The sequence below is a fragment of the Lethenteron reissneri genome, chromosome 33 (genome assembly GCF_015708825.2).
Source record: "Lethenteron reissneri isolate LAM-NWPU_2019-01 chromosome 33, ASM1570882v1, whole genome shotgun sequence".
In the NCBI taxonomy this organism is placed as follows: domain Eukaryota; kingdom Metazoa; phylum Chordata; class Hyperoartia; order Petromyzontiformes; family Petromyzontidae; genus Lethenteron; species Lethenteron reissneri.
Window position 1 is genome coordinate 15599401 of NC_083811.1, and position 22647 is coordinate 15622047.

At 43.2% G+C, this 22647-nt stretch overlaps 1 protein-coding gene across 5 annotated transcripts in view; it reads left to right on the top strand.

Moving 5' to 3' along the window:
• LOC133350384 (transcription factor Sox-5-like) overlaps positions 1-11889 on the top strand; it is a 278499-nt gene extending 266610 nt beyond the window's left edge. For 4 of the 5 annotated variants that reach the window (XM_061564709.1, XM_061564712.1, XM_061564710.1 and 1 more), the window contains exon 14: positions 5740-11889. In XM_061564709.1, the coding sequence (XP_061420693.1) occupies positions 5740-6031 (292 nt within the window). In that variant the 3' untranslated portion in view covers positions 6032-11889. The remainder of the gene's footprint in view (positions 1-5739) is intronic. The other variant, XR_009756057.1, reaches the window with a different exon arrangement.
• Positions 11890-22647: the final 10758 nt, after the last annotated feature.

A 22647-nucleotide genomic window follows, 5' to 3' on the forward strand; every position in this document is an offset into this window, starting at 1 on the left:
CTGCAGGAGGAATCCAATGAGCTATGAAGCTCTTTTTCCACAGATGTCCAAGTAGGGGCAGGTCATAAATTTACAACAACTAACAATACAAAAACCCGATAGGAGTGCAAAGTATCGGAAAGCTAAGCAAATCACTAAATATATAAACTATATAAGTACAAATTGCATAAGTACAAGGCAGCAAAAAACTGTCCCAGACCACACCAAGACAACACAGTGCCTCAATAAAATTTCACATTTAAAATATAACTGTCAATACATGGGTAAAGATCAAAGTGACCAATGACATTGGCAAATTTGATTGTATCCAGCACTAATCTTCTGCCTCGTGATACCGATTTATGAAGCCAGGTCAGGTGACGATGTTTAAAGCGAAAAGTTGCATCTCATATTTGGTGAGGTTGATTGTGAGAATTGTCATTAAACTTAAAACTATGAACGACTTTTTATTTTACCAGGTCACGCCCACTGAGCTTCTTTTTCTGAAGCGACCTGGCCACAAATGATACTCAACGAAGTGGCTTATCATGTGGACATTTCTAGCAGCCAAATACTCTAAACGCATGTTTCTAAATGTGGAGGGAAAAACCGGAGGACCTGGATAAAAATCCACACGAACCACGGAGATAAGATGCAAACTCAAATATACATAATAAAGGTTTTTGGGGTTAGATCGCGTAAGTATCAATGTGTCGTAACCCTCCACCACCCGACACAGCCAGTAAGGTGTGTCATCTAAACAAAACGTGCCAAATAGTTTACTACAATTTGCGCACTCAAGTTTAACACGTAGGATTTCGCATCTATTATGGTTGAGTACTCAAATTGTAAATGTTGTGGATTTACTCTCCAACACACCAGTGAACTGAAGTGGTAACTAATTGGCGCGTTTTGTTTAGGTGACAAACCTTACTGGCTGTGTCGGGTGGTGGAGGGTTACGACACATTGATACTTACGCGATCTAACCCCAAAAACCTTTCTCATTAATAATGTTTGTCGCGTATGCTTACATGTTAAACAAACTCTAATACATGCAAGCGTCAGGGTCGGGATCGAATGCACGACCTCCTGCATACCAGGCGAGGTAGTTAACATCTCGCCACTTACTAGGGAGCTGAAACAATAATCATTGGCGCGTCGCTAAAACGTGTGTACACCCTGTGGTAAATAAATCTGTTTGGCTGTGTTGGGTGGTGACGGGTCTTAGCAACACAAATTTGGCTATATCATTACATGGTCTAACCAAAAAAAAGTCGACTTTCAATGACTGTTACTATCATTCTTCATGCACTGTGAGACCTGGTCGGGTTCTAGCGAAAATTTGGCGCAACAACTGCGATGTGAAAGGAAACCGTGCTGGAAGCTATCAGGTCCCCTGTTCTATACACATGGCGTGTGCACGTTCTCCCCCTGTTCTATACACGTAGCGTGTGTACGTTCTTCCCCTGTTCTATACACGTAGCGTGTGTACGTTCTTCCCCTGTTCTATACACGTAGCGTGTGTACGTTCTTCCCCTGTTCTATAAACATAGCGTGTGTACGTTCTCCCCTGTTCTATACACGTAGCGTGTGTACGTTCTCCCCCTGTTCTATACACGTGGCGTGTGTACGTTCTCCCCCTGTTCTATACACGTAGCGTTTGTACGTTCTCCCCCTGTTCTATACACATGGCGTGTGCACGTTCTCCCCCTGTTCTATACACGTAGCGTGTGTACGTTCTTCCCCTGTTCTTTACACATAGCGTGTGTACGTTCTCCCCCTGTTCTATACACGTAGCGTGTGTACGTTCTCCCCCTGTTCTATACACATGGCCTGTGTACGTTCTCCCCCTGTTCTATACACGTAGCGTGTGTACGTTCACCCCCTGTTCTATACACGTAGCGTGTGTACGTTCTCCCCCTGTTCTATACACATGGCGTGTGTACGTTCTCCCCCTGTTCTATACACATAGCGTGTGTACGTTCTCCCCCTGTTCTATACACGAAGCGTGTGTACGTTCTCCCCTTGTTCTATACACCTAGCGTGTGTACGTTCTTCCCCTGTTCTATACACATGGCGTGTGTACATTCTCCCCCTGTTCTATACACGTAGCGTGTGTACGTTCTCCCCCTGTTCTATACATGTAGCGTCTGTACGTTCTCCCCCTGTTCTATACACGTAGCGTCTGTACGTTCTCCCCCTGTTCTATACACGTAGCGTCTGTACGTTCTTCCCCTCTTCTATACACGTAGCGTGTGTACGTTCTTCCCCTGTTCTATACACGTAGCGTGTGTACGTTCTTCCCCTGTTCTATACACGTAGCGTTTGTACGTTCTCCCCCTATTCTATACACGTAGCATGTGTACGTTCTCCCCCTGTTCTATACACGTTGCGTGTGTACGTTCTCCCCCTGTTCTACACACATGGCGTGTGTACGTTCTCCCCCTGTTCTATACACGTAGCGTTTGTACGTTCTCCCCCTGTTCTATACACGTAGCGTGTGTACGTTCTTCCCCTGTTCTATACACGTAGCGTTTGTACGTTCTCCCCCTATTCTATACACGTGGCGTGTGTACGTTCTCCCCCTGTTCTATACACATGGCGTGTGTACGTTCTCCCCCTATTCTATACACGTAGCGTGTGTACGTTCTCCCCCTGTTCTATACACGTAGCGTGTGTACGTTCTCCCCCTGTTCTATACACATGGCGTGTGTACGTTCTCCCCCTGTTCTATACACGTGGCGTGTGTACGTTCTCCCCCTGTTCTATACACCTAGCGTGTGTACGTTCTCCCCCTGTTCTATACACGTAGCGTGTGTACATTCTCCCCCTGTTCTATACACATGGCGTGTGCACGTTCTCCCCCTGTTCTATACACGTAGCGTGTGCACGTTCTCCCCCTGTTCTATACACATGGCGTGTGTACGTTCTCCCCCTGTTCTATACACGTGGCGTGTGTACGTTCTCCCCCTGTTCTATACACATGGCGTGTGTACGTTCTCCCCCTGTTCTATACACATGGCGTGTGTACGTTCTCCCCCTGTTCTATACACATGGCGTGTGTACGTTCTCCCCCTGTTCTATACACGTAGCGTGTGTACGTTCTCCCCCTGTTCTATACACGTAGCGTGTGCACGTTCTCCCCCTGTTCTATACACGTAGCGTGTGTACGTTCTCCCCCTGTTCTATACACATAGCGTGTGTACGTTCTCCCCCTGTTCTATACACGTAGCGTGTGCACGTTCTCCCCCTGTTCTATACACGTAGCGTGTGTACGTTCTCCCCCTGTTCTATACACGTAGCGTGTGCACGTTCTCCCCCTGTTTTATACACGTAGCATGTGTACGTTCTCCCCCTGTTCTATACACGTAGCGTGTGTACGTTCTCCCCCTGTTCTATACACGTAGCGTGTGCACGTTCTCCCCCTGTTCTATACACGTGGCGTGTGTACGTTCTCCCCCTGTTCTATACACGTAGCGTGTGTACGTTCTCCCCCTGTTCTATACACCTAGCGTGTGCACGTTCTCCCCCTGTTCTATACACGTAGCGTGTGTACGTTCTATCCCTGTTCTATACACGTAGCGTGTGTATGTTCTCCGCCTGTTCTATACACGTAGCGTGTGTACGTTATCCCCCTGTTCTATACACGTGACGTGTGTACGTTCTCCCCCTGTTCTATACACGTAGCGTGTGTACGTTCTCTCCCTGTTCTATACACGTGGCGTGTGTACGTTCTCTCCCTGTTCTATACACGAAGCGTGTGTACGTTCTCCCCCTGTTCTATACACATGGCGTGTGCACGTTCTCCCCCTGTTCTATACACGTAGCGTGTGTACGTTCTCCCCCTGTTCTATACACGTAGCGTGTGCACGTTCTCCCCCTGTTCTATACACGTAGCGTGTGCACGTTCTCCCCCTGTTCTATACACGTGGCGTGTGTACGTTCTCCCCTTGTTCTATACACGTAGCGTGTGTACGTTCTCCCCCTGTTCTATACACGTAGCGTTTGCACGTTCTCCCCCTGTTCTATACACGTAGCGTGTGTACGTTCTTCCCCTGTTCTATACACGTAGCGTTTGCACGTTCTCCCCCTGTTCTATACACGTAGCGTGTGTACGTTCTCCCCCTGTTCTATACACGTGGCGTGTGTACGTTCTTCCCCTGTTCTATACACGTAGCGTGTGTACGTTCTCCCCCTGTTCTATACACGTAGCGTTTGCACGTTCTCCCCCTGTTCTATACACCTAGCGTGTGTACGTTCTCCCCCTGTTCTATACACGTGGCGTGTGTACGTTCTCCCCTTGTTCTATACACGTAGCGTGTGTACGTTCTCCCCCTGTTCTATACACGTAGCATGTGTACGTTTTCCCCCTGTTCTATACACGTAGCGTGTGTACGTTCTCCCCCTGTTCTATACACGTAGCGTTTGCACGTTCTTCCCCTGTTCTATACACGTAGCGTTTGCACGTTCTCCCCATGTTCAACACGGGTTTTCTACGGGTTCTCCGGTTTTCTTCCATAGCTCAAAGGGAACATGCAATGCAACCAGTATTGGCGAAACATCCGAGCGCTAAAAAAATATTTGCAATTACTCAATCGGTTACACATTGAAACATCACCTCCTACTGTCAAAAGAAACGTGGCAGGACCCTCATCAACAAAAGAGTCTTGAGACTCCCGCGTAAGCTGGTAAAATATGGACACCTCTTTTAGGATGCACATGTAGTCGCGAATCTCATGATGCATCTACACATGTGCACTACTGTGCCTTGTGTACATCCCCTGAGTCGTGTTTGCATACAAGGGCTCATGCATTTCAAAATGAATATGGAATTGCATCGCACATGGTTGAAACCGCAAATATCAACATAAAAATAGAACTTGACTGGACTGCCTGCCTTTTACCACGAAACTGCTGCCACAGTGAGCATTTAACTTAACGTTTTATGTTTTTTTGGACATTAAAAAAATGCTATCTTGAATGAATGACAGTGTAGCAACGATTTCCTTATCTCTGCCTCTTCCCTCTTGAACTTCAGTTATTTGCCTATCCAATAGATCCGGTCCCCCTCGGACGCGACATAAATCCAAATTGTTTAATTGTAAACAACTATCATAAACGTGTTGTTTTTTTGGTGACTTACATATAGCTAACAGAAAAATAATATTATTTGCATTTATTTGGCTCTGAAATGCCTCGGCAAGTCAAAGCGCCTTCAATCGCGTCTCATCCCGAACATTTGAAGGGCACCCCCAGCAGTGACACAGCACCACAGGTGGGCATTACGCTGCCAGTGGGGTGCAATTATTGCTCTGTGTTTATAATCCCGGTTGAGTAATTTTAATTTGGTCGCTGTGTGTGTTGGTGTTTGGTTGACACCGTGATTAAAGTTAATACCGATATAGAGGGTGCCACGGTAACAATATGTTAACAACCTCACCTAGTATGCCGGATGTCGTGGGTTCGATTCTGACCCTGACGCCTGCTGTATATTTGGAGTTTGCATGTTCTCCCTGTGGTTGCGTGGATTTTTCTCCGGGTCCTCCGGCTTTTTCCCCCACATTTAGAATCAACGTGCGTTTAAGAGTATTTGGCTGCTACTATCAATTTCCACGTGATGATAAGCCACAATTTGTTCATTTTCCATTTGTGATAGCCATGTCGCTAAAATTGTAGAGTACTTTTAATGTGGTAGCTGTGTGTGTGTTGTGTTTGGGCAATACCGATATTAAACATCGCTGTTTTTGCGTTGTGTCCAGCCCGCAGTCCCAGTTGCCCATGTCCTCGGCCAGCATGGTCTACCCTGGCACCTTCGCCATGGCCAGCTCGGCACCGTCGCCTCAGATCTCGGAGCGCTCCAGCGGCTCGGGCAGCCCTCAGTCCGGCCTGCCCCCCCCCGTCTTTGCCAACATGAGCTACGGCCTGGGGGCACCGGCAGTGCAGCCCAAGGAGGAACTCAATGGGGACGACAGCGAAATGTATGAGTATGAGGATGAGGAGGCTGTGGAATACAGCAGTGGGAATGAGCAGGAGAGCGAGCACCACGCCTAGCACGGGCGAGCGAGCGGGCAGGCGGGCGGGTGTGGGCGCATGCCCACGCGGGGCACCGAGAACAAGCGGCAGCCAGTCGTGTACGCTTCAAACTCCAGACCCAGCCAGACGACGATGAACAATTTAACGCAATTTTGAACCCCCTTCGTGTACACAGAGATTAAAACCCAGCCTTTACAAGCAGGATCATGGGCCAAAAGCCTGCGGTAACCAGCCAAATTATTTTCTACAAATTATTATTTCTTAAATGATGCCCTCCTATTAAGTTGTGATTTAAAAAGACAAGAGATGTGCTGGACAGAATGTGCACCAAAGCGTTATGACTCGATGCTCAAAATATACTTCTGCACAGAAATACATATCTAGTGAATACAGACTTTGACTGCATTAGAAGGAACATATCGTAATGCCATGACACAATAAAGTGATGCAGTGTACGCATTTTATTTTGTCAATTCAAAACCTGATGTGATTAAAAATAAGCTTTCATAATGAGTGTATCCCAGGTCTTGCATGAAAATAGTGCAAGAAATAAAGCGACAGCATGAATACTTTTTTTTCGATTTAAAGCTTTCGTGACTGCAGGGATTCATCTTCTTGGTTCTTTCGGTAAAGTCACGTAGAAGGGAAAATAATAAAATAATAAAAATAAAACATAATAAAATAATTCTCACGACGTTTCTGCCACAACGCAAGCAGCCATCCTCAGTTGAAGACCAAGAAGCATTAATACTGTACAACAAACGAAAGTATGACCATATTAAATAACTCATCGTTTACTGAGCTGAATATAGTTCACATTTTCATACATTTTAAACAAGTCATATAGGAGCTTACAGAAAATAGTGTTGTTATTGTTTTCCATTTCTTTCCCATAGATTTGCCCAAAGCCTTGATTGGGCACGCTGTGGCCCTGTCTGCCAGTTAGCTCAGCAAACTATCTGCCACGTTCCGTATGTCATGTCCATGCGGTGGTTGAGATGTAAACGCATGGAGCGCCGCTGTAAAACCTCTTCGTTCTGCAACAGCCCATGTTCACTGCAGTTTATCCTCGGCGTAAACATCACAGCGTAGCAATGGAACCCGTTCTGAATAGTCTCGGTACACACGTGTGATGGTCTGTGCCAGTATGGAGTACCGTCGAATTGTACGACCCAAGACGTACATTCATATACTAGTACACAAGAAGTAGTCATATCATATTCCGACTGGTATGCACAAACTCAAACTCTTATAGTCACTGAACTTCTAGAATACAATATTAGATTATTATATGCCCTTTTACTTATACTTAAGTCTAACATGGAGTGATCCAGTTGGTTAATTCCAGTGTTAATGTCCACTGATATCCAGAAAGCAAATCCTAATCACTGCAAAGTAAGAAACGTTTTGGAGTGTGGTGAGTTGATGTTCTCAGCACCGAATCTCCATGTACTGTACACACATAGATATATCTGATATTTGGTATTTCGCTTAATTTTGCCTTGCCCAGCTCTTGACCAGACAGAAAAACACCCCAACAACAGCCATGCCAAGGCATGCTATTTGGTGTCTGGAACAGGCAGACCGATTGAGAGACAAGCACTATTGTGAAATGCACTGTCGAAGGTAATTAAGGACAAAGACGTCTCGTCTCTCAATAGTGAGACGAGACCGAAAGGCTCGCCTGTTACCTTCCAGCGACGCAGCGCACTTGAGATATTTCGACATAATCGCACGTTCTTTCAATGTCTTAATTATTATCATTCTCTGGGCAAAGACGTAACTGTTGCCAAAAGGGAGTTCACAACGGTGTTCGTCATTTTATCAGGAATCCGAGTAGTTCATTCTGGATAAAATTACTGGCGAAACGTCGTACTCAGATTGTAAATTCTGAGGCTTGGCTCTCCAAACACACCGGTGTGCTGTACTAGCGACGAATTGGCCACGTTCTGTTTACGTGACAACCCTTAGTAGTTGGCTGTGTTGGGTGGTGGCGGGTTTTAACGACACATTAACCAAAAGAAACCTTCTTATGGATGATATAAGCGACGTATAACATTTGGATTATGCAAGGTGTTTTTGTTTCTTTATGAAGACTTTCACCAACATTATTGGAGGCAGTAAAAATATGTTGTACTCTTGTACAGATTCACACTCACCGTCCGTGATATGCCAAGCTGGTGTAGTAATATCATTTGCTATGTTACAGTGTTATTCCACAAAAGAAGTAACTTTAAATTACACACATACACCCTGGACACACTTACAAATGAGATCTTCCATCTGAAGGGATTTTCCAGGTGAAAATATTTGAATAAATAATTAAAATAGCCACACACAAACAATGCTGAGATCGAAACAGGGACTAAACAAATAACTACACGCCTCGTGTATCCATAGTGTAACGAAACTCACTATATAATGTTAATGTGTTTCTGGATATTGTTTTAAATTATATCAACTAAAACAAATCTAAAAGACAAATGGAAGGTTATGTTCCTCCTATAATTTTACAATTCAAGGTGGCATCTCGGCGTCAGTAATGGTTTGGGTTCGCCTGTCCAGTGCATCGTCTGTCGAGATAGTTTGGCTGAGTGTACAGGCTAAGGCTTCGTCAATGTGTTCGGCTTGATTGTATTTAAAGATATAACTTTTATCTTTGTAAAGTATAAAAATGCAACTTTAGCGAATATATTTCCCATCTTTGCTCTGGTGCGGTGAGAGTTATAGAGGAACCAAGTGGAGGTAAATTTTGCCCTCCGGATATCGTACACTGTCACTCAATTTGTCACCGCTTGGCGGGACGTCTTTTCTGGTGCACGCCTTCAAAAAGGGAACAGGTGCACTAAGATGTCAAGAGTCGGTGCCAGCCTGCAGCAACGTGTAACACAGTGTTAATGCCGTTGGCTTATGTGTTTAGCTAGAAATCTTGCTGCTTTTGCTCCATTTTATTGGCAACAAATGTGTAACGGAAAATGTTGGCAAAAGAGCAAAGAAATATATATAATGATTTTAAGTGCCAAATAACCCCCACTTTAATGCTGCTCTTCATACCCAGCAGCATCAACAGCAGCTTCCAAGACTGACGAGTCACCACCTAGCGCACGTGGACTGGCTGGAGTGTCGCGCGGAGGGACCAGAGCCCTCCCCACTGTTAGTCACGTACACACACAGGAGGTCGTGGTGTGTTGGTCACACACACACACACACAGGAGGTCACACACACAGGAGGTCGTGGTGTGTTGGTCACACACACACAGGAGGTCGTGGTATGTTGGTCATACACACACACACACAGGAGGTAACACACACACACAGGAGGTCGTGGTCTGTCTGCTCGATGAAAATATAGAACTGAGTTTTTTTCTTGTCTAGCACTTCAAAGCAGTTTTTTTTATTTTTGGTTTTTATTTTTATTTATTTTGAAATAAATCATAAAATAGGTACTTGCTTTTAAAGCTGCATAGGTACAGAATTTCAACAAACATCTGATTTTGGAGATAAAACTAACATTTTACAGTTATATTGAGCACAATGAAAAGTTGTTTACATTTTATCCTCTAAGCGAAATAAAGTAGAAAGTGCTATATACATATTGGGAGTGTGAATGTGACCGATATTTGCAGTGTATATCGCTTAAAATAGTCCCAACTTTATTCTTGTTAAAGCATATAGCTTTTTTTTAAGACTTCATCCGGACTCTGTGAAAAACCATGAACTCGCCATCCCGGCCATCGCCCATTCGTCAACAAAATCGCAGCACTCGGTGGATTCACTGTTGTGATGAATCCGAGCAATGTGTAACAACATTGTAGGAGACGTTACATCCCTCGAAAACTGCCGTTGGCAAAGTTGTGTGTCAACGATGCTCTGTCGTTTGGTGATGAGATCGCTTGAGGGTTGACAATGGAATGAAAACGAGACACGTTAAGGAAGTCTACTATTGTATCTTAGACACAATGAACGGAGTTTCTCTTGCGTTGGCATACCTCTGTTTTTATACATGTCAAAGCGCACGTTCAACACACTCCAGTGTCAATTACTGCTACTCTTAATAAAAATAATAATTTAAATGTCTTTAATATTTCAATTGTTATCTTGGCTTTGGCAGATTGGTACGGTTTTGTAATTGTTAGAGACTTGAAAAGGCTGTCATGTTAGTGATGTATGTGAGGCACAACATGGCTTAAAAGGAGAGCGCAGGTCTTTCTTAATTGACACAGGCCTCTGTGTTGTGGGGCCTCCCTGCTTAGGACTCAGGTACATGAATGCCCATCAGCTGGCTCATGGAGTGTGCTTAGTGTATCTAACCTATTCTAATGCCGACGTCAGTTCAACGCATACGTTCGACTCCCATTACGCATAGAACAACCGACAAGTATCGTAAACATTTTGTAGAATGGAAACAAATGACAATTAGAATTTTCCTTCTTGTATTTTGAATTTAGAGTGCCAAACATGTTTTTATTACTATTTCAAGACTAAGTCATAATGAATTAGATTAATATCGTCTTAGTACCCCCAAGTTCCTTCCATTATATGCACAGGCTGCTACATATTTCAACGTAATAAATGACAAACTCAGGTAAAGGTTTTCACAATTTGTAATTGATCAGCATAGACGAACTTCACTTCCTCGTGGGGTGTTAAACAAGAGACGCTTAGAAATGAATAGAAGCACAAACTGCATGCCTTCTGCCACCAGTAGTCCAGTCGATGCTAATATAATGGACCGTGCTGCTTTATAGGTCCTTGCTTATTGTATTTAACAGCCTTTTGTTATTAGGTTTTTCTTACAAATCCCTATTTATTTATTCAGCTTTGCCCTGTATCGTACGTCCAATTTATGTGTAGATACTGTAGATATTAGTCCATATGTTGGCCATGCCAACACAAATAGATTTCCTAGCTGCATTTCAAAATATGAAAATTTTTCAGTTTGGTTAAGTTGTGTCACATGGACTGTTATTTGGAATGTTGCTCGTTTCGGTTTCTTGCTTTTCATGTAGCTATCCGCCGTCGTGCAACCACAGTCAAAACTGGTGTGTTGAGAGAGCACTGTTTTAATGAAAAATGCTTAAATCAATAGTGTAAACTGTTCACAAAACATATGCGATGTGTGTGAATACTGTTCATATTGCTTGTGGGACTTGCTCACAGCTGCTGTGTAAGAGTGTTAAAATGTTCGTGTTATTTATGCAACTTTGTCTCTGCAGAGTTTTTTAGCTCCATAGTTCCCCGTGATTAAAAGGAATTGGACAAAAGCACAATGCCTACTGTCATCATATTTATTCACATCCCGCTATGAGGCATTCCACGGGCGATATGAACAATAATTTTGACTTGTAATATGTAAAAAAAAGACCGTTTTAAAAAGTAACTTTTATTTTAAAAAAAACATGAAAAAAGACAATCATATCTCAGTGTTTATTGACTTGGAGCTAAAAAAGATGAAAATAAAAGTTGACGATAACCATCTGTATGTGTAACATAGGGGAAAATAGAGTTTTATTTTTGTTTGTAACAGTGTAATATAAGTTATGTATTTACCATGTTCGTTTTTACTTTTCTAACGTAATGCTTTATTTTAAGTGGACCTTCAGTATTACGTCCAGAGTAAAAGTTTGGTGCGGTCATTGTTGATCAAAAATAAAAAATAAATTCGCATTGCAATGCAGATAATAGAGTATTTGCTATTGTTTTGCAAACCAATCTAGTGCCACTTAAAATGAAGTATTATCACTCTCATGCTGGGCTGTGCTTGGTACTAGCTGCCTATTGGTAGACACAGTACAGTTCGTGTGATGTCCTTGGTGCGTACGGTCTGAAAACTGATTCGACATGACAGACACTAATAAATGTTTCTTCAGCCATCACTCCTCGTGTCCTGCACGTGATGTTTTTTTACGTTTTTTAAGAAGCAGCTCAAACTTCATGGCAAATTGTAAATTTTGCCACCATTTGCTGTCATAAGTAATGTCCAAGAGCAGCGGTTGCCAAACTCTGAACAGATTATATACCTCGATTTAAAGCTTTCGTGACTGCAGGGATTCATCTTCTTTGTTCTTTCGGTAAAGTCACGTAGAAGGGAAGTAATACAATAATAAAAATAAAACATAATAAAATAATTCTCACGACGTTTCGGCCACAACGCAAGCAGCCGTCCTCAGGTGAAGAATGAAACACCACCAAGCTTGGAGAGTATATTTAAGCTGGGTTGGAGGGGGGGAGGTGGGAAGAAGAGAGCCTTGACAAAATAATTTGGATATCAAGAGGAATTTAGCATATGCAAAATACGTAGGAGGTAGGCGGGGGGGTTTCAAATTAATATTATGCCCGTGCATTATGCAGGATTAGCAGCATCAAAGGGAGGGGGAAGGGGGGTAGCATTAACAAAGGAAAGGAATGTTAATAGTATGTAGCTGCAGTTACTAAACAACCACGTAAAAAGCTAAAGTATAAACTACATAAACAACTAAAGTATAAACTACATAGCATCATCAGTATACTTACTATACTCTACAATAAGCTGAGTTACTAACAGTAAGTAATACATTACAATTCTACGTCGTAAAAATTATATAATATGCTTCCATCTAAACTTTATTCTCTTACATCACACAAGTCTACACCGTACTATATACTGCCATAGACAAACCCAACATTAAATTATATACTGTATTGCTATAAACCACTCTATACCTAGAATAATACATAGTGTTATATTAAAATGTATAAGGTGGTTTATAGCAATACAGTATATATTTAATGTTGGGTTTGTCTATGGCAGTATATAGTACGGTGTAGACTCGTGTGATGTAAGAGAATAAAGTTTAGATGGAAGCATTTTATATAATTTTTACGACGTAGAATTGTAATGTATTACTTACTGTTAGTAACTCAGCTTATTGTAGAGTATAGTAAGTATACTGATGATGCTATGTAGTTTATACTTTAGTTGTTTATGTAGTTTATACTTTAGTTTTTTACGTGGTTGTTTAGTAACTGCAGCTACATACTATTAACATTCCTTTCCTTTGTTAATGCTACCCCCCTTCCCCCTCCCTTTGATGCTGCTAATCCTGCATAATGCACGGGCATAATATTAATTTGAAACCCCCCGCCCACCTCCTACGCATTTTCCATATGCTAAATTTCTCTTGATATGCAAATTATTTCGTCAAGGCTCTCTTCTTCCCACCTCCCCCCCTCCAACCCAGCTTAAATATACGCTCCAAGCTTGGTGGTGTTTCATTCTTCACCTGAGGACGGCTGCTTGCGTTGTGGCCGAAACGTCGTGATAATTATTTTATTATGTTTTATTTTTATTATTTTATTACTTCTCTTCTACGTGACTTTACCGAAAGAACCAAGAAGATTATATACCACCAATTTAACACAATACAACCTCAAGTACAACCACAGCAAAAAATATATCCACATAATTAACAGACTATATTAAAACAACATCACAACCTTCAGCATTCATTAAATATATTTTTTATCAATGACGGCTATGTACAATTTATAATTGATGTAAAGCGCCTTGATAAAGGCGCTATATAAATGTCATTGAGATAAGATATAAAACAGTTAAAAATTAGAAAAAGACAGAACAAACTTACCCCCTCCAGAGATCCTTTTGGCGTTTTTGGGACGTCTTTAATTGGACTGCTTGACGGGGCGCAGTTGTCGCTTGTCTGGTGAAATCTAGCTTAATTTCAGCCGGAGGTCTGCTTCTACATTCAGCGTTGTCCTGTGTGTGGTTTGTAATGGAAATCATAGCAGTGAATTTCGATAAGTTGTACAGAATGGAGTAAAAAATGACAATGGCCCTGTCTGATTCACCTGAAGTCCAGCTGAAGCTGACCGTCACATGAAACTTCGATTGGACGCTCCCCTTCCTTAAGCGGTTTGGCAAAGTGTTCTTCAAGTGAAAACGGGTCTCCGATCCAATTTTCTTTCGTGGCATCTTCAGGGCAGGAGTCACTGAAATCTGCAACCAGGCAATGGCAGTGCTCTTTCATGTCAGCAATCAGGTCTGGGTGCAGTTTCAGTTAATTTTCAACCTTAGAAATGATTGACAATTATCTCTCTCTACTTGCAGAATAATAAACTGCAGTTTGTTTTTCAACAAATTATCTTGTTTTGTCACAAACGTTAAAATGATTTGTTTTCAGGCCTTGTAGACTAGCAATCAGTTGATTAAGACAATCAGAAAATTTATACCGGAGGAATCCGATGAGCTATGAAGCTCTTTTTAAATCCTTTATTAAATCCTTTATATTAAGTTCGCGTGCTTGCTTGCTTGCTTAGGACCGTGCAAATCTTTCGGTCGTTTTTTAACCCACTTCCCGTGATCCAATCGAGCTGACATTTTCCACACAGACTCGTTGTGCCAGACAATTATTGTTAGTGAAAAAAAATTCCCAAAATTTTACACTTTTTAGCCAAAAAAAATGTATTTTACATATATTCAAATAGAACGCATTCATGGCTTTGGCTGAACATCACAGTGCAAGAGCCCAGAGCGTAACCCCTCCACAGGCCGTGGTGGAGTAGCGCAGTTGGTAGTGCCCTCGCTTCCCATGCCAAAGGTCGCAGGATCGGTCCCCGCGTCCTCCACAGGCGAATATATTTTCAAATCCTTTATATTAAGTTTGCTTGCTTGCTTAGGACCGTGCAAATCTTTCGCTCGTTTTTTAACCCACTTCCCGTGATCCAATCGAGCTGACATTTTCCACACAGACTCGTTGTGCGTGACGATTAATGTTCGTGATAAAAAAAATCCAAAATGTTACACTTTTTAGGACAAAAATATTATATTTAATTACCAATTGCTTAATGGTGCAATGCAATCATCTGACCCACAGGTGGCAGCCATCTCAAGCCAGAGGACGAGAGGACTCTAGCCGCCACGCATATAAAGGATTTACTAGCTGTACTACCCGGCTTCGCCCGGGACTTGTATCCACCACGGCCGGCCGCCTTTGTCTCCCCAGTGGCGATGTTAATACGCTACAGCAGTTACTCGTTTGAGGCAGAGTCGACCTAGGGGAGGTTCAAATAATCGTCACCGGTGGTGGCCGTGAGCGGGAATGGAACTGGGTTCGCCGGGTTGGTAGCGCAGCGTAGCGTTAAGCGCTACACCCACCGCTCCTCACACACCACACACGCACAGACACACACACAGACACACACACAGACACACGCAGACACACACAGACAGAGAGACACACACACAGACAGCACGCTAACCACTACACTACCGCTCCCCACACACCACACATGCACACACACAGACACACACACAGACAGACACACAGACACACACACACAGACACACACACACAGACACAGGCAGCACGCTAAGCACTACACTACCGTTCCCCCTACACAACACACGCGCGCGCGTCCATAGGTACACATACACGCGCTTGCTGCAGACACACACGACTTTCAGGGTGCGTACGGCAGTAAACGACTGAAATAATAAAGCGGCAATGCTACGCAAGGAACGCCTTAGACCTGCAACACATTTGTGTAATGCGAGCGTAAACACACAAACACATACAAACACATACACAATACACACACACATACATGCAGACACACAGACAGACACATAACACACATACATACACACACATACATACACAGAAAGACATACACACACATACATAGACACACACATACATACACACAAGCACATGCACACACGTACATACACACATACATACAGACACGCAGACATACACATAAACACATAGAAAAAAACCCACATACATTCACACACACACAAACACATACACACACACATACACACATACATACATACAGACACACAGACATACACATAAACACATACACACATACACATGACCCGGCTTCGCCCGGGACTTGGATCCACAATGCCCGGCCGCCTTTGTCTCCCCAGTGACGATGTTCACACACGACAGCAGTTACGCGTTTGAGGCTGAGTAGACCTAGGGGAGGGCCAGGTCCGTTTCAAATAATCGTCAGCGGTGGTGGGCGTGAGTTGGAATCGAACTGGGGTCGCTCAACCAGCTTAATGACTATTTGTACAAAGAACATATAAAGAATCGATTATAATAACCAGGCTACAGTCCACATTATAGACTGGCAGTACACGCACTCAGCTTCATAAGCAGGCTAGAGTGTACATAATAGAGTGGCAGTACGCTCACCGAGCTTAATAAGCAGGCTACAGTCTACATGATAGACTGGCAGTACGCTGACCCAGCTTAGTGACTATTTGTACAGTGAACATTTAAGTAATCGATTGTTGGCGCGTTGGGTTTAAAAGTAATATAAATTGCACACATTGTGGTGGGAGTGGAGTGAAGAGTAGGAAAAACTTTGATGAATTTACCTCAGAGTGGCGTGGTGGGTGTCGAGGCCTAGTAGCGTGCAGAGCCTGCGGCCTCGCCAAAATTGTCCAGCCGGCAGAGGGCAGGGTACGGGTGGCGTGCCTTCCCCCCCCCCCTCAGCGCTCCAACAATAATGTGTAATGGCTATTATTTAATTATTTACGGAGCCTATGAAAGTGGCGAAGGCGTGGCTAGCCGTTGGCAGGGGCAACCGCCGTCCAATGAAACTGCAGCCCTTGGCGAAGGCGTCGCTAGCCGTTGCCAGGTCCAATGAAAGCGGCGAAGGCGTCGCTATCCGTTGCCAGGGGCAACCGCCGTCCAATGAAAGTGCGTATGGTCCGAAATCCACACACACACACACAGACGGACAGACAGACATTCACGATTTTATATATATAGATAGTGAAAAACTTTGTTTTTACGGGTTATACTTGTATTAAGTTCACTTGCTTGCGTGCTTGTATGCTTGCTTGCTTGCTTACGACCGTGCAAATCTTTCGGTCGTTTTTTAACCCACTTCCCGTGATCCAATCGAGCTGACATTTTGCACACAGACTCGTTGTGCGTGACAATTCATTTTCGTGAAAAAAAATCCAAAATTTTCCACTTTTTAGGAAAAAATTAATTTCACTAACACAATCACATATTTTTCCTAAACACAGAAAATTATTCAAGAAAACAACAAAAATGTACAATATAAACAATCATACAAAAACTGAAAACCTTATAATCCTTATATACGACTTTCCTTATATTTAATTTAAAATACCAATGTGATAAAAATGAAACTCTTACTTAAGAAAAACAGAAATGAATAATAAAATAAAACCGATGCCACGCATATAAAGCATTTATAGTGAAAAACTTTTTTTACGGGTTAATTTTTAACATGTCCAGTAGGGGCGGGTAAGAACGTTACAAGAACAAACAGTACAAAAACACGATAGTATACAGAACCATGTAAACACGTCCACAAAATAGGCAAGCATTTGCAACCACAGCTCATCGGTGAAAACGGTCAGAAAAACACAAACTTAATTTCACTTAAGAAAAATGTGCGTCTCAGAATGGAGTTCAAACAGGCGGGCCAACAACACCTTGCCACGAGAAAGCCACCTCACTTCAAGTATGCAGAAGACGCTTTTCGTGGTCGGTCCCCATTTCGTTGCACAAAAGAGAAAATAACCGTGAATTTGAGGTGGCCGTGCTTTTACGACATTGACCACATTTATGCTCCCTGAATTAAAATTACCTTGAGGTTGGCAGGCATTGTTTTGGTTGCTAGAGCCTCACGATGTATACTGCAGTGTGTGAATTTGGTAGTGGGTGCAACTTCTATTACTTGTGCCAGAACTCCTCCTGACTTGTTAGTCATAACTAGAGCCCCATTAGGTGCCCACACCAATGCATTTTTGCCACTGTAGTCCGTTCTTGTTCATCAGGTTATCCAGTTTCTTGAAAATCTCTTCTGATGTTGTACGACTTGACAAAAGCTTCACAAAATAAAAATAAACTTTCTTTAACTTCCATATCTGCTTCAAACTTTACATATGCAAGAATTTCAGCAACAATTTGCCCTCTCATCTGATTGCAATGAAAACTACTTGCTTTTCTCGATGTTTTCAATTCGCTTTTTCTTTTACTTGACAAGTCATATCTAAAATTGTTCTTGACACTGTTGTTCGACAAAGGAACAACGTCCAACTTGCCTTGCAGCGTCCTCTCCAAGAACGGATGAAGCAACACATCTCTTGCAGTTAGAAGCACCGGGGTATCACCTTGTGTGTGTGCATTCCCCATCTGAGCAATCCTTAAAATTACTTCAAGCGACCCAAAGCTCTTGCATTAACACCACTTCGAGTGGTTTTGTTTTCTCACCCGTCTTGGATACTTGCTGAGTTTTTTTTTTTTATCAAGAGCTTTATCTTTGGGAGAGTTATGCTTTGTATGAACAAATTTCTGCTGGAGAAGTGGAAGGTTTTCATGTGGTGGCTTGCAAGGGATTCATAGCTATTACCATTACGAATCAAAGCATAGTTAATAAATGCCAACTCTTGTTAAGATTCATTGTATTCTGGATCGAGTTATTGGCATTCGTTCAGTCGCCGGTAAAGCACGTTTAAAACATCCACATTGGTGTCCCATAAAAAAAATAGAGGGAATTACTTGGGAGAGAAAATTGGACCGAATTACTCACTCTCCCATATTAAAAATGAGCAACCGTCATAAGAACGAGTTCCGTTTCCTCACCACTCCAAGTAATTCTGGTAACTTCGCGCATACCCAACTGTTGTAGCAGCAGGACATGTTTCAGAACTGCCAGCGGGCCCTCCTCACTTAATCCAGTGGCATGAGCTGGCACGACTTTCCGGAAAATCAAAGGGTTTTTTTAAATCCTTTATATTAAGTTCGCTTGCTTGCTTGCGCGCTTACGACCGTGCAAATCTTTCGGTCGTTTTTTATTTAAATCCTTTATATTAAGTTCGCTTGCTTGCTTGCGCGCTTACGATCGTGCAAATCTTTTGGTCGTTTTTTTACCCACTTCCCGTGATCCAATCGAGCTGACATTTTCCACACAGACTCGTTGTGCGTGACAATATAATTTTCGTGAAAATTTTTTTCCAAAATTTTACACTTTTTAGGAACAAAAAATTATATGTAATTACCAATTGCTTAATGGTGCCAAGCAATCATCTGACCCATAGGTGGCAGCCATCTCAAGCCAGAGGACGAGAGGACTCTAGCCGCCACTCATATAAAGGATTTATAGTGAAAAACTTTGTTTTTACGGGTTAATTTTTTGTTTCCGTGTGGTTTCTCTTCAGAGACGTTGCAGTCAGCCACCTCTCCATTAGTATATTACTTGTATTGAACACTACAGGAGCTCAGGCGAAATACAAATCAAATCACCCTCACGCGGTACCTGTGTGTTTCGCTGTGTTTGTCTGTCTCCATGTACAGCACTCGTCTGTCTCTCTGTATGCGGTCAGTCTCCGTGACCAGTATCCGTGTCTGCTGTGTTTTGTCTTGCTGTCTGCCTCCCTGTTTGTCTCTGATTCGTGATTAACCAAAAAGCGGTCAATCTTTACATGAAAAATCAACAAATCTTCAACTTCTGTGTAAAACACGTGCTCAGCAACGTGCCAGGAGCGCTGATAATCTGTCTGCGTGCCACTAGTGCAAGGGTGGGGAACGTCCGGTCCACGGACCGTATAAGGCCCGCGAAAAAATTTGGTCTGGCCCTGCCAAGGCAACCGCAGGCGGGACTCGAAATTCAATCAAGCTAGGAGCAAACCTGGAAAAGCAGTTGCGAGTAGCAGCAACATCAATACCAGCTAACATCACACGCCTCACCAAAGAGAAGCAGTTCCAGCCATCACATTAGCTGTGAGTTAATTAAATGTTTGACCAAATATAACAGGCTAATTGTTAAGTTGATAATTTTGTATGGCCCGCGAATGATGTTATAAATATCCAAATGGCCCTTGGCAGAAAAAAGGTTCCCCACCCCTGCACTAGTGGTACACGTGCCACAGTTTGGCAACCCTTGGCCTCAAGTTTCCTGATGGGAGCACACACGGTTCTATTTAATGCAACTTACGTGCACAAACGTTAAGTACAATTTGGATTTGTAAAGCGTCTCTAAGAAAATCCTTCCCCATGTTGCTACAAATGGGGGTTATGCACGTCGAGAGGGTGTAGAAGGCTGCTGATGGTAATTACAAAAAAAATATAGAGGGTCATTTTTGAGGACAGCGGGTTAATAGTAAGGGAGAGGGAAGACGAAAGTGTACAACTACAGTCACTGGCGGAGCCAGTGGGGGGGGAGGGGGGTGTCACGTGCCCCCCCCCCCCCAATTATCCGATCGAAATCCCTAATTTCGATCAGATCCATTGGGGTTTATTAGTAATAAATTGGCATTTTGCGACCCCCACTGCCACTATGTAGCATATTATATGCCAAGGACTCTATGAGATGATAGGACGATAGTCTGAGTCCATAATTGGCAATAAGTAACGGCAAAGCAGTTATAAGTGACTCACAGAATTGTGCGCAGTTGCGTAAACAGTACACGACTTCCCTGAAGGCAAACACCTTCAGCGAGCGCGATGCCGATCACACATGGGTCGAATTCGACCCTCGATCAATGGCTGCGCCATCGCCGCACATGCATCGAATAAAAAGCAAGGGACAAGTCTTTACTATTGTAGCATTGTAAATAACAGATGAATAAACTCCTTTAAGGCACGCACTGGTTTATTGTCTTTCTTTAGACACAGTCCCTACACACACGGAGGGATATACGGTTCCCTTACTCGTAGCCTAAGGAGGTACAGCCTCCGTACCTGGCGGGACCTATACACAGGTCTGGCTGCGAGCCTAGGGAGGTACAGCCTCCGAACTGGCGGGAGCTATTCTCAGTCTACCCGCTACCCAAGCGTCCTCCGGCTGGGACCTAGGGGAGGCTAGCTTGACCCACCACTGGCTCGGTGGGTCCACTGACCACTGGTCGCGCAGAGCCTTAGCTCTTAGAAGAGCTGCAAGGCTTGGTCCAGGGTCCTAGCTTCTTCAATCTGAAGTGAAGGATCGGTGAGAATGGCCATAGATAAAGACGGACGTAATCATTGATTTACACAGCGGTAGGGGGCGTTATTCACCGTGCAGCCAGCAAGGTGGACGACGTTCCAAGGTGGCAGGTGCAGGGGAAGAGGAGCAGCCTGCCATGGCTCAACGGTGGTTGTAATGACTCAGTGAACGCTAAAACATCCCATTGAGCTGACTGCAAGAGACCATGTGCCAGGAGCAGCACAGGCAGATGAGCAGCGTGGGGGCAGTGAGACGCGGCTGATTGTGGACTGCATTGGAATCCATTGTAGGGTCTCAGATATTGGAGCGATCGGTGAGAAATGTGGTGGCAGCATTGTGGATTATTTTGAGTTTGAAGCCGACTTAATTTACTGATTCCAGGAAATTCTGACATTCACAACATGGCATGTTGTAAACAATAAATGCATGATCGTATTGTCCATAGTTCTTGATCTTGGTGGGTTTTAGTTACAATTGTAATGTTTTTATTATTAATCTGTATTAATATCATTAGTACGCTGTCTTTCCGACAGCTCTGTTTCTTCACCTGAGGACGGCTGATTGCGTTGTGGCCGAAACGTCGTGAGAATTATATTTAATTATTTACTATTTTATTATTTCCCTTCTACGTGACTTTACCGAAAGAACCAAGAATATGAATCCCTGCAGTCACGAAAGCTTTAAATCGGCTTTATATCAGTCGAAAAAAGTGTCTCTCTCTCTCTCTCCCCGTGGTCGCGTGGACTTTTCTCCGAGCCCTCCAGTTTTTCTCTCCACATTTAGTAAAATGCCTTTAGAGTATTTGGCTGCTATAAATTTCACATGATCAGCCACACTTCGTTGAGCTATCATTTGTGGCGAGGTCGTTTCTGAAAAAGAGCTATATAGCTCAGTAGGCCTTACCTAGTAACATTTCTTTAAAATTATTTAGTTTGTACAGGTATCGGAATGGCTTTTCCCAATAATTTAATAATGTACTGTACTAGGGGTGCGTTTCGTACAGTCTTTCCAACTCTACTCCTTACCTAAAAAAAATACACCTATATCACTTTTCACAACACAAACATAATAATAAAGAACATACACATTCAAACGATTGAACGATAAATTTAGATTTTTCTAATTTTCTTGCTGTGGATTTCACACCTGATAATTGCTTGTGTTGCAGTCGAAACGTCTTGAGAATTTTTATTGTTTTATATTTATATTATTTTATTATTTCCCTTCTACGTGACTTTACCGAAAGAACCAAGAATATGATTAAACGATAATTCATTTTAAACAAAAATAATGAACCCTTTCAGCCAATTCATCAAAAGATCTGCTTCATGTTGGAATGCCTGGAGAGGCGATGTGGAGGCGTTGCTGCTGTTGCGCTGCAGAGACACCGTGACGCCGTCGCGGATGGATGGCGACGCAGCCCTCCCGTGTGGCTTCTCGTTCAATCTCCTTCTTGTCGTACGGCGGTGGATGTAGATGCAGAGCAACAGCTACAATTTCACATGCAGGTGGTCAAGCCAAGATGATCGTTTCAGGAGCAGCGGAGTGTATCGCTGTTGTGTCTCATTTCGTATTTGTGGATCGGGGCATTGCGTCCTTATACGTTTCACGGTCTCTGTTCTGGATGACCACAGTCGCACATTACTGGAGAGTTT